Source organism: Acomys russatus, chromosome 8 (assembly GCF_903995435.1).
Source record: "Acomys russatus chromosome 8, mAcoRus1.1, whole genome shotgun sequence".
NCBI classification, from domain to species: domain Eukaryota; kingdom Metazoa; phylum Chordata; class Mammalia; order Rodentia; family Muridae; genus Acomys; species Acomys russatus.
In genome coordinates, this window is record NC_067144.1 from 58,693,346 (window position 1) to 58,706,910 (window position 13,565).

The 13,565-nt window shown below is 36.5% G+C and overlaps 1 protein-coding gene across 1 annotated transcript in view; it reads right to left on the reverse strand.

Moving 5' to 3' along the window:
* The window catches only part of Tmprss15 (transmembrane serine protease 15), a 118,947-nt gene that overhangs the window by 40,034 nt on the left and 65,348 nt on the right, over positions 1-13,565 (reverse strand). The window contains exons 14-16 of the mRNA XM_051150372.1: positions 8,430-8,519; positions 4,151-4,276; positions 912-1,052 (exon numbers count right to left, since the gene is read on the reverse strand). Coding sequence (XP_051006329.1) covers positions 912-1,052; positions 4,151-4,276; positions 8,430-8,519 — 357 coding nt within the window. The remainder of the gene's footprint in view (positions 1-911; positions 1,053-4,150; positions 4,277-8,429; positions 8,520-13,565) is intronic.

Genomic DNA, 13,565 nt, shown 5'->3' on the forward strand with positions numbered 1-13,565 from the left:
CTTTGTCTCTGTTTCTCTCTTACCGTGTGTGTGTGTGTGTGTGTGTGTGTGTGTGTGTTAAAATGCCTTGTTTTCCACTGATGCTTAAGTTTGGGATACGATAAAGAACACAAGAAGAAGCTTGTAATGCCAGCAGCAGCATTTATTATTAAGCCCCTCCATGGTAGCTTTTTTATTCTGGCTGTCTTTAATAAGTTAGGGATGTTTAATCCTCTACCTGGGTGTCATTTGCATACCAGCAGTCCAGTGGCCCTCCTCCCATGCCCTCTCTCAACAAGATCCTGGCAAATGGAAAAGGCCTTCCTTGGAAAGCCAATTGCTTTACTTTGAGCTTTATGTTAAATTTTAACTGTGATTAGTAGAATTGAAGAAGCTTACCAGAGAAGTGCTAAGTGATATAAAAAAAATAGTGTGGATTTCTGCTGTGAAAAAAATTAGGTAACCATTACATAGATAAAAAGCAGTCAGAAAGCCAGGCAGTGGTGGCACATGACTTTAATCTCAGCACTCAGGAGGCAGAGGCAGACAGATCACTGTCAGTTCGGGGCCAGCCTGGTCTACAAAGTGAGTCCAAGGCTACACAGAGAAACCCTGTCTCAAAAAATCAAAAGAGAAAAAAAAAAAAAAAAAAAAAAAAAAAAAAAAAAAAAAAAAAAAAGAAAAAGAAAAAGAAAAAAAGAAAAGAAAAGAAAAGAAAAAGAAAAAAAAGAAAAGAGAAAGAAAAGGCAGGCAGAAAAACCTACATTATGCTGAAAAAGACAAAAAACAAAAACAAAAACAAAAAACAAAAAACAAACAAACAAAAAAAAAACCACAGAACACAAATATATACATTGTGGTTTAGGCTTGTAATGGGTTTTATTATCTTGGTTTGTTCCCATAGCTCTAACAAAATGTTCAATATTTCTTACCTGGAATCCCTAAGTAATAGCCAGTAGTGAAATTTGCTTTGAAGCCCTTCTTTGCTGTCCACTTGTCTGTGATGAAAAGCACAGTCAGTCTATTGGTGGTAGAAAACACGTCCTTCACGGGCCCAGGCCCTGTGTACACAGCTGTCCCCAAGGGAAAAAAGATTGTAAGGTGTTTGAATATTGGAGATATACAAACTATTTTATTTCCATTTTCTAGAGGGAGAACTACATCATTCGTGGCTCACTAAAACTGTATATGCATTCTTTTTATAATTTATTAAAATTACATGCTGAATGTTGCCCCCTTTCTAGTCTCCTTCCAGTCATACCCTCTCTTCCTCATCCCTCCTTCCCTGTCTCCTAGTCCTCAGAAACGGGAGCCCTGCTCCCTATCATGTAACCCCAGCTTATCAAGTCTCATCTGGACTGCCTACTTCCTCTTCTTCTGTAGCCTGGCAAGGCCACCCCTCCAAGGAGAAGCGATCAATGACTACACACCAGAGTCCATTTCAGAACTGGGCCCTACTCCCTATATTATTGGGCCCACAAGAAGACTGTGAGACCGAATGACTACCTCTGTGCAGGGTTTCTAGGTCTTCCCCATATGTGGTCCTTGGTGCATCAGTCTTTGCAGCACCCACACCCATCAGGTGCATATTTGTGGGCTCCAGTGGTCTTTGTGGAGCTCTTGTCCCCTCCAGGTCCTTCTATCCCCCAATCTTCCATAAGACTTCCTGCATCTCACCCAAAAGTTTGGCTGTGAGTCTGAGCTTCTGCTTCCATCCCTCCCTGGGTGGAGTCGTTCAGAGAACCTCTATGGTAGGCTCATGTCCTGTTCCTTCATTCTTTTTTTTGTTTTGTTTTGTTTTTGTTTTTGTTTTTTTTCCTTTTTTTTCTTCAAATTACATCTCAGTTGTGAGCCCATCCCTTGTATTCTCCCATTCCTCCCTCGCTCCCGCTTCCCCCCCCTCCCCTATGCCTGTGACTGAGGGAGACCTCCTCCCCCTGTATATGCTCATAGGGTATCGAGTCTCTTCTTGATGACTTATTATCTTTCCTCTCAGTGCCACCAGGCATCTCCATCCAAGGGATATGGTCAAATATGGGGCACCAGAGTTTGTGTGAAAGTCAGATCTCCTTCTCCACTTAACGGTGGAGAATGTCCTGTCCATCGGCTAGTCTGGGTAGGGGTTCAAAGTTTACTGCCTATATTTTCCTTGACTGGTGTCATAGTTTGAGGAGGACCCTAGGGCCCAGACCCGCGTGTAGTTTTCCAGGACCCTCTGGATCCTTCTATTTTCTCATTCTCCCAGGCTTCTCACACCTAAAGTCTCAATAGGATGTCCTCCCCTCTGACCCACTTTCCTGATAGGTAAAGTTTTCCATGGGGACGTACTCCTTGGGCTAGTGTCTCGATATAAGTGAGTATATACCATTTAACTCTTTTTGCTTCTGGGTGAACTCACTTATTATGATAATTTCTAGTTCAATCCATTTGTCCACAAATTTCAGAAATTCCTTGTTTTTAATAGCTGAGTAGTATTCCATAGTGTGAATGTACCACAGTTTCTTTATCCATTCTTCTACTGAGGGACACTTAGGCTGTTTCCATGTTCTGGCTATTATGAATAAGGCAGCTATGAACATGGTTGAGCATATATCCCTGTTGTGTGGTAGTGCATCTTCTGGGTATATTCCAAGGAGTGGCATAGCTGGGTCTTGAGGAAGCCCTATTCCCATTTTTCTGAGAAAGCGCCAGATAGCTTTCCAAAGTGATTGTACTAGTTTGCATTCCCACCAGCAATGAAGGAGTGTTCCTCTCTCTCCACATCCTCGCCAACATGTGGTGTAATCTGAGTTTTTGATCTTTTCCATTCTGATAGTCAGAGAAATGTTCCTTCATTCTTATAGTTTAGATGGTGACTCTTAACTGGCTTATCTATTATATTCAGAAAAATACAACTCCAGAACAAAACAATTTCTATCTACAAATTATAATGTAACTTATATATCCTTCTGGAATTTTTCTTTGAATTCGTGTGAATAATAAGAAGTAAAACAATAAATTGCTATTTTCTTTGATCATATAAGCTGAGTTTCTATTAGAATACCATTTAACCTGAAAATGAAGGGGGGAAATGCAAAATGTGTTTACTAGCGGTATATAAAGACCCATATGAAATGGTTCTCAATTCCTGCTGTGCCTATAGAATTTCCTTTCTGATTTATTCCATGTGTGCCTCTAACAATGCATATGAGAATGCTGTGATCTAGATGTTTTCTGGGTTTTGGATATGTATGAGGAATCCTCACTGTTATCCTTGACTTCAGAGGCTGGAGATACATGGTGAGTCATGATCCACCAGTCACAATTTTTATATAACAATATCCTGATTTTAAAAACTTCATGTCAGATTTTATAATAAATGGTTTGTATGAGCCACAAGAACACTACATAAAACCCTTTCTGTGGTGCAGCATCATTCATGCTTCCCAGTGAACACTTAAGGAGCTTTTTGACTTAGTACCTGGTTTACTTTACTAAAAATATTTCTTTCTTTAAAATGAGTAGCAAAAATATAGACTATGTTCGACTAATAACTTAAATGTGCAAATATGTACTTAATTATCAAGGCACTAATATTTCTCATGTATAGTTAAAAAGTAATTATCAATAGAGGTAGAGAAAAATAAGCATTAGTTAACTTTGGAATCATTCTCAGTTGTTGAATAAGCTGAATAATGATAAAATATAAAATAAAACGACTTAAAATACATATAGGTAACATAATTTGGATATATTCTGGCCAAAGGAAATCTTATTTAATAACTAAATTTGAACAACCGATTACACATATTTCATAAAAATTACATAATAGTTTTCACATGGTGTAAGTGTTTATAGTTAATTATCACCAGTTTTTCAGAACTGTGACACAAACATATTAATCTTGATTACCAAAGAATGTTCTAGAATAGTACAATCTTGTCTCTATTGCAAACATGTCCCATAATAAAACTCAACATGGTCTGAGAAGACTTGGTGGAGGGGAAATCATAATCAGGATATATTGTTTGAAAAAGTTGTTTTCAATTAACTGAATAACTTTAACATGTTATCTGCTGTTAGGTTCCATCTTGCCAACTGTAAAATGCTTGCATGTGCTTCAGTGTCCTCCCTCTGTAAATCAAGTATCTTGAGTGATATGACTTTCAAAAAGTTCAAATTTCAATCTTACCTAATAGCAAGGAATCAACTTCTCCTCCATCTCTCACTTCAACCACATCATTGGTATCTTCTAAATCAAATTCTTGAAAATGAAGTTGAATATTTTTTCCTTTTTGTGCATTTAAATTCCATAAACCTTGAAGACAATAAATAACAATGAATTTACAGCATTCATCTTAGTATTTCTTTTGTTTATTCTCTCTCTGTCTTTCTGCCCCCCCTCATGTGTGTGTGTGTTAGGAAAGGTAATATATTGCTTTGTGCTGAAATATTGTAACAATTTATTTATATTTGATATAAACTCATATAATTAAATTAATTTTCTACAAAGTTTAAATAGACACAACACTATAATACAAAGTTAAAAATATCAATAGGTATTACTATTCTATTTTGATTCCCTCCATAGTACAAAGTGCACAAAGGATGACTTGCTGGAGCAATTATCTCTTTCCATCACCGAGATTCCAGGAATCAAACAAAGGGCATCAGGCTTATTGGCAAGAGTTTTTACCTGATAAGCCATTTAGACAGCCTCAGTTTATCTAATTATCCATGATCAAACAAGCAAGCTCTGTTATTTATTTGAACGTGTCTCTGCAACTCTAAAAGTTCTAAAACAAAAATATATGAAGAACTCAAAAAATTAAACACAAACAAACTTAATAATAAAAATTTTAAAATGGGGTACAGAGTTAAACAGAGAATTCAAAACAGAGAAATATCAAATGATCAAAAACACTTAAAGTCATAAGACTTGCAAACTAAAACAACTCTGAGATTCCATGTTACATTTACCAAAAATGGCTAAGATCAAAAGTTCAAGAGACAGCATATTCTGGTGAGGATGCAGAGAAAGAGGAACATTTCTCCATTGCTGGTGGGAATGAAAACCTGTACAACCCTTTGAAAATTAATCTGGTGCTTTCATTGAAAACTGGGAATAGCTCTACCTCAAGAACCAGTTATACAACTCCTGGATATACAACCAAAAGATTCTCCACCGTATAACAGGAATATTTGCTCAACTATGTTTGTAGCAGCTTTATTTGTAATAGCCAGGATCTGAAAACAACCTGGATGTCCCTCTATTGAAGAATGGATTAAAAAAAAAACTATGGTACATTTACACAATGGAATAGTACTCAGCTATTAAAAACAAAGAAATTGTAAAATTTGCAGGCAAATGGATTGAACTAGAAAAGACCATCCTGAGTGAAGTAACCCAGGCTCAGAAAGACACATGTGGTATGTACTCACTTATGAATGAATTTTAACCATATAGTACAGGATAAACATACTACAATGCATATACTCCCCAAAAAGATAAGTTACAAGGGAGATCCCAGTGAGTATGTTTAAATCTCACTCAGAAGGGGAAATAGAATAGATAGAGGTAGTGGTTGAAGAGAGGGAACAAGGTAAGAGAAAAAACCAGAGAGAGATAAGGGTGGATATCAGACCTGGAGAGAGTGTGGCAGGAAGGCAAAATGCCTGTATAGAAAAAAGAAATTGTGCACAGGGCATCTCTGTGGCAAGATGGAGACTTGAGTCAGGGTAAGCTTCTGGGGATTGTGAGAGGGATTCTGACAGAGACTCTTAGTAGCAGGGTTCATAGAGACTGAAGAAGTCACACTCTAACTAGGCAAGTCTCCTAGTAGAGGGAGGGGAACACAAACCCACCCACAAAAACTGCCACTCAAAATTCACCCCACCCACAAGCTATTCAGGGATAAAGATAGAGCAGAGAAGGAAAGACTGTCCAACTAATGCCCAACCCAAGACCCACCCTGTGGGAAAGAACCAATCCCCGACACTATTAACGATACTCTGCTATGCTTGCAAGAAGGCTTGTTCTCGGAGAGGATAGACCCATTATCCCCTCCCAACAGATACTGAAACTCACAGCCAGAGACCTAGAGATGCCTAAGGAGCCTTGTAGAAAAATGTGCAGCTAGGGGAGAGGAGAAAGGACCAGTAGGTGTCAGGAGCTTCACAAGAAAACTAACAGAACCAACCAACCACAGCCTAGTGGGGCTTGCTGAAACTAAAGCACCGACCAAGGTCTTTGCATGGACTGGACCTAGGCTCCCTACAAAGATGTAGCTGATGGGCAACTCAGGCTTCATGTGTGTCCTCTAGGGAGGGGAGCAAGGGTTCTCTCTGACATGGTCTTCTCTCTCTGTCTTAGGTAATGGCAGTGTCAATTGTGGACTCACTGCTGACTCTCTTTGTATCTTCTATTACATGCCACCCATCTCCAGAAACTTTAATCCTGATCCCTATACCATTCACCCCTACTCAGTTATCAACAGTCTTTGCCCCATCAGCATGCAGTGTGCTGACACTTATTTCCTAATTGGATGCTGCTGACACTCTCTCCTCATCTTCTGTCTGAAATGTGAATTGGATTCTATCAGGCTTTTCCTGAAAATTTCTGGAAAATTTCTCTTTTCTCTCATACAAAATTCAATTCTTATAACATGGGACAAAATTACTTCATATTACCAATTTAAACCATTACAGGTACTGAGTTTTCCTAAAGAACCAAGTCTTGACTTCTTGGACTGGTCTGTCAAAGTCCCTTTCATGTTCCACAATAATGCCCTGCCTACACTTTTAATTTACTAGTATCTTGAACATTTGTAAAGTCTGATACTTTCTCTGTGTGCACATCCGGAAAATAACAATTATCCTATGATAAGTAAAGTTCTTGGTGAACACTGGGTGAATAAAAGAACTACGAAGAGCCAAGATATGTTGAAAGCAGGAGAAATAGTCTTCTCTGGGAAAAGCATACTAGTTGGTTGTCCAATACCAAATTGTCAACTCTAAAACCACATATAAGTCCATTATAGTATCATAGTATGTATGAAGTATGCATGTAGCAACAATTCATCTAAAATAACCCTTGAATTTGAAAGAGACTGAGGAGTATGTTGGGGTGTTTGGAAGGAGGAAAGTGAAGCAGGGACTGGTATCATATTATAATCTCAAAAATAAAGGCAATAAAACTTCTCTTAGTTATTTCAATGACTGAGTTTTAGATTTTTTAATTCTTTAGGCAAAAGAGGTAATTGCTGGTTGACTTTTCTGTATGAAGTGTGAAGTAGAAAAGACAACCTTTGCTCCCACATTGAGTTCATATTAGATTAATGTCTGCCTATTCGTTTATTCTAGTGACCTCTATTTGCCTTGAAGCTACAGCTCATCTCTTTATGCAGAAAGGCTCACATTTAAAAAAACATTTTCACTGTTAGTTTTGTATTCACGTCAATGCCCCAATATTGCATTTGAGTTCTAATTAGGTATGATCATGGAAACAACACGGCTGTTTTTCAGTCCATGCCTCCTGAATTCTATTTGTAAGACAGGATGGAAGTTGGGCATGGTGGAACATGCCTGTATTCCCAGCACTCTGAGAAGCAGAGGCAGGTGGATCTCTGCGAGTTCAAGGCCAGCTTGGTCTACAAAGTGAATCCTGGATACCCAAGGCTACACAGAGAAACTCTGTCCCGGGGGAGACAAGATGGAGAATCTGGGTTTGTAACACAGACTATTGAGTCTTCAGACAATTATAGTGAATGTCTCTGTAGTTACTCTGGCCCAGCAATAGCTTTTGTACATTTTTTGTAGGCTTCTTTCTCTAAGTTTAGGCATTCAACAGCCCCGGTTGTTACCTCATCTGTGCTAGGAGACTAATCATACTACTCTGGCTATATTCTTTATTTAGTTTACTATGCCCTCTCTAAGTGGGAAGATATCACACTGGCTGTTTTCACGCTTTCTGTTGGCTTTGTTCTACGAAATTGCATGTTTGCTGTACATACTTCAGGGATTATATCCATGCACTATGAAACTGATAAGAGAAATATCTGGAGTAAGGATGACTGCATCAAGGGCGTTACTTTTAGGTTTTTATTCTGCAATTATGTAGTAAAAATGCTTTAAAAATAATTGTGAGAACTGACTGAAATCATGCCTGGTGAACATCTTACTTTCTCTTCAATTAGATAGTTAACAATAAAAAAAGTAGGCCAGAAATTTGAAAGAAAAAAATTAGGGAGTATATATATATATATGTGAAGATTTGGAGGGATGAAAGCAAAGCAAAAATTATGTAGTTATAAATACTATTAAAAATTAAAGAATTAATTGAAGAATTCTTTCAGAAGTAGACATGTTACCATGCCCATTTTGACAAATTCATAATCCATTTTGCTGTTTCAAGAAGACATAATCTAGTTGTGTACATTTTTCTTTGATAACTCGGGAAAGAAAAGACTCACAGAAAGCTTGATTAGGGTAGATGTCTGGAAAGTTAGGCGAATTGAAAGTTGTATTTGGCTCCCATAGTTCAAAAGGTCCTCCGCAGTCAGCTGAAAGAGATTAGGAAAGACCCATTAACAATGCCATTCCTGTTCTGCAGAGATTCTGTTAGATGCCAGGCATCATACAATTACATTTCCCACAGTGCTAGCTTTGACAGTTTCATTTTACCCATTCTATAACTTGTAAGGGAAACAATGTTAGTATATTGGTATCTTTATTAGAAAAGTTTTCAAAAACTTTATATTCTTATTACTTTCATAAGCTTCCAAGAGAGTATAAGTGTTTAGTATTGCCCATGTTTATTTGACAAGAGAAAATATTTTGTGAAACACAAGGGAGAAAATAATAGCTTCAGAAAACCATGAATATTTATAATATAGCAAGACCCATCTCTGCCATTATCCTACCAGGCCGGTGCTGGTCAATCACTGGTAGCTTCCTGTTATTTTAGAAGTCCTCTATTCTTAAGATGTTGGGTGGAAATATCACTAAATGCTGAAACATTTGGCATACAGTAGGGGAGAATGACACCTTTTCCTCCTGTTTAATAATTCTTCTGAGGGAAAGCATGCTGGTGAACACCTGTGGTCCCAGGTCTTAGACCATGGAAGCAGGTCATTTGAAATTCTAGGCCACCCTATGCTACACAAAAGCCTGTTTACAAAATCACACTAAAAACAGCAAAACAAAAATTTTTAGTGTCTTTTTGGGTTCGATCTGTGACTTAACATTTTGCAAGTGTCCACTGGGATTCCCAGAACTTAATTAAAACTTAATCAAAATCTTCTAGTTATGACTAAATCTTCTAGTTCTAACTATGATTAGGTATTTTAACATTATAACACTCTTAACTTATTTTTTTCTTTTTACTTACTAATCTGAAACAACTTTAAAATGCATTAGCTGTTTTTAGGATTCCCATTTTAATTCTTGTTACTGTTGTTATATTTACTTACATTTCCAAGATGTAAGTAACCTGATTTAACTATATATAATATTTTCCTGTTAGTGAAGGTACATAAGATTAGAATTTTTTATGCTCAATAAATTAGAAATCAGATTGGGGGAGGGATAATTAACCAAACTATATCCATGCAGAACCTCCATTCACACCTTCTTTCTAATAATAATTTTCTATCAGCCTTCTTTACCTAAAGCACTTGGAAATTTTGTGAATGTGTACAATTTATTTGAGTTTAAGTGCCTGCATTATATATTAATGAATGTTAATGTGCATATTTGTGTATACTGTGACTATGTGTATAAGTGTGAACTTTCATATACATGTGTATGAGTGGATATATGAGTGTGTGCAATTGCATATGAATTATTGTGTTTCAGTTTTTATATGTGTATATGTGCATGTGAGTGTGTGTATGTGCGTATATGTAGTTGTGTGTATATGTGTGTGTTTGTATTCATGTGAGTGTACTTCTACATGTATTTTTATATGTCTACAAGCATATGTGTTCATATATGTCTATGTGAATATGTGTGGTTTTGTGGGTTTGTATTTGTGAGTGTGTATGTGTATGGGTGTGGATGTATCTCTGTGTGTCCGTACCAGAGTTGGAGTATGTGTGTACATGTTTGTGTCTATGAGTACATGGTATGTGCATTTGTGAATTTGTTCATGTATGTGTGTCTGTACGCATATGCACATGTGAATGCTTGTAGTTTGGTGCCCGTTATTCATACTTAAATATGTGCTTTATGTGTGTTAATATACACTGTGTATGTACTGTGTGTATATGCATGCATGTGTGTATGCATATATGTTTTTGCATGTAGTCAATTGTGCACAAGTATGTTAATACTAATAAGATAGGACATTCATTTAGCATTTAGGCTGCAAAAAGACATCATGAGAAAGTCATTACTTTAAGTTTTAATGGTAATGTTGCCAGAGTGTAGATTTAACACATGATTCTATGAGAAGTGCCATAGAGTCATGACACTTGAGTCATGCTATGCTTTTAGGTAATTGATGCCCAAGCCAGCAGCAAAAATACAGTAGCTGGACTGGCCTAGAGGACTTCTATGAACAGTATTAAAATCCCACATTTTAATTTTTCTAGTTCTGTTCTTTCAAATGTTTGTATTTTGATCGATCTCTTATTGTTTCACAGGGGTTTTCATTATTACAAATGTGTATATGCAGCATTCCTCATGTTAGTTTTTGAAGATGGAATTTGTCGTTGAGGGATTCTGTGGGTAACCTCCTCTTAAGTGTGTCACTTATAAGCTATGTGTCCATATGGAGGTGTATCCTGTGGGAGAGGAAGAGGGAAGTCCAACTTTCACTCAGTAAGAGAGTTTGACTTAAACACATACAGAGGAAAATAAGATAAGAAATGAAGACATAATAGCCAGAACCTGGAAACAGCCTAAGTGTCCCTCAGTAGAAGAATAGATAAAGAAACTGTGGTACATTTACACTATGGAATACTACTCAGCTATTAAAAAGGAATTCCCAAAAGTTGTTGACAAATGGATTGAGCTAGAAATGGTGATAATGAGTGAGTTCACCCAGAAGCAGAAAGACTCAAATGGTGTATACTCATTTATATCTGGACACTAACCCAAGAGGCATGTCCCATGAAAGGCTTCACTTACCAGGGAAATGGGACAGAGGGGAGGACATCCTATTGGGACTCTAGGTGAGAGAAGCATGGGAGAATGGGGAAATAGAAGGATCCTTAGGGTCCTAGAAACCTACAAGAAGAACATTATGATGGGCAGATCTGGGCCCAGGAGTCCTGCTCAAACTATGGCACCAACCAAGGACAATACTGGCAGTAAACTTAAACCCCTACTCAGATCTAGCCAATGGACAGGACATTCTCCACAGTTGAGTGGAGAGTGGGCACTGACTTTCACACGAACTCTGGTGCCCCATATTTGACCATTTCCCCTGGATGGGGAGGCCTGATGGCACTCAGAGGAAGGACAGCAGGTTACCAAGAAGAGACTTGATACCCTATGAGCATATACAGGGGGAGGTGGTCCCCCTCAGTCACAGTCATAGGGGAGGGGTGTAAGGGGAGAATGGGAGGGAGGGAGGAATGGGAGGATACAAAGGATGGCATAACAATTGAGATGTAATATGAATAAATTAATAAAATATATTTAAAAAAGAAATGAAGACATAATATCAATTACCAATAGGCTTCTGATTGGGAAGGGAAATGTAGATGAAACTTAATATGTAATAAATCATTTTGAATTTATATGAAATAACTTTCAACATCCTCACTTTTATGTATTATTTTAGTAATACAGTATAAATCTTTTAATATTACATGGAACATGTTAATAAGTTTGGCTATAATCCATAATCCAAAATTAAATCTCACATGATAATTTGATGTCCAATTTTTGAAAATTGATTTCTCATGTAAATATTTATAATAAAATATTTTCATAAAATTGTGACAAATTGGTTTAAGTGTTTATTCATGAAAACCAAATTTATTTGCTGTTAAAAAAAGATACAGCTCTTAAAAAAGATAACACTACAAATGAATAATTGTTTTAAAGGTAGATTGATGAAAACAAAACAGAATATGAAAAAGTCCTTTGATGGAGGATTCTATGAATTCAATTAGTACTTGTGTATACTAGATGTTGAATACTAAGTTAAGCAAACATCAGGGATCGTCGGTCTGCAGGGGATGGGTAAGACAGCATGAATGCAGATTGATTTCCACACAGTTGTGTAGTAATTTCTTCCAAATTAACTCTTACTCTGTGTTAGGAAACTAAAAATGGCTTAAATCAGGACACATTAAAGAAATAATGACCATTATAATGGCTAAAGCCACTTGTTTTCCTAATTATCATCCAGAAATCATCAAAGGCCTAGAGTCCAGATTTCTGTTTGTCTGCATTTACTGTTCTTCCTCACAGAGTTTCAGAATTCTTTTCAAATCAGTATGATGCTTGTGCAAGAGAACATTTACTTTTATAAGATTCTCTCAGTACAGTAGTCATACTGAAATTAATTGTATTATGTCATAGCTGCCATCCTAGAGTTGATGGAACAGAGACTAAAGTCACATGATCGAGGAATCTCTGCAGCTGTAAACGTCCACAAAACTAGACCCAGCAACAATCTGAGGATCAGAGTAGGCAGAGTTTTATTATTCACCCAATTGTCTGAAATTTTTTTTTATTTAACCGATCTGTAAAGAGTGAAAGAAAGATCGTAATGACTTTCTTTTAGTTTTGCTTAAACAAATCAGTGATCTGGGATCAGAAGAGCTCTGCACAAATAGGACTTCCATTGGTCCATCTGCAAAGGTAATTAGCATTTCCTGCTGTGCCAAACCTTTGCTCAATGTGAACCTCTCTGAACGTGGAACAAACACACTCTGGGCAAATTTAAAATTTTTATTTTAAAATCTAATAGGTTATATTAACAGCACAATTTCCCCAATGCTAAATGTGCATGGATGACAGGCTTCTGTACATTCTGTACATATTGTGAATTCTCTTTTACTGGCTAGAGTAGATATGTTGATGATACTACAGAAAATATAGATTTTTAACATGGGAAATCATATTATAATCATTTATTTTATGTGTTATACTATATAAAACGTTTATTTTTTATAATTTATATAAATTTTATAATTTAAACAATGTGATTTAGCTAATCTAATGTTTTAATTATGGAGCATCTGAAATTGTTTGATTGAGACTTAGAAAAATTTGGGCTATTTAGTGATTAACAGAGGGAAAGACTGAGAGAAGGAATTTATGGTTTTAAATGATTGCTGTCCTAAATTAGCAAAAAACCATTTGGCTTAGAGGAATTACTCATCAAAAAAGTAGTGATTTAAAAAATTTTGAACATACAATTTTGTCATAAGCTATAAATGTAGAGGACCCATACAGAATAAAAATACTATCTTTAAATTTCACCAAGCCAAATTATTGCATTCATAGTGGTATTACACTAAAATTTAGTTTTAATGAAAATGTTTATTTGAAAAACTATTTCTGTCACAAAAATAGGAATATGGAAAAATAAGTAGACATGTTTAATAATAGTTATGGATTATTAATTCATGTGATATTAGAAACTAGCA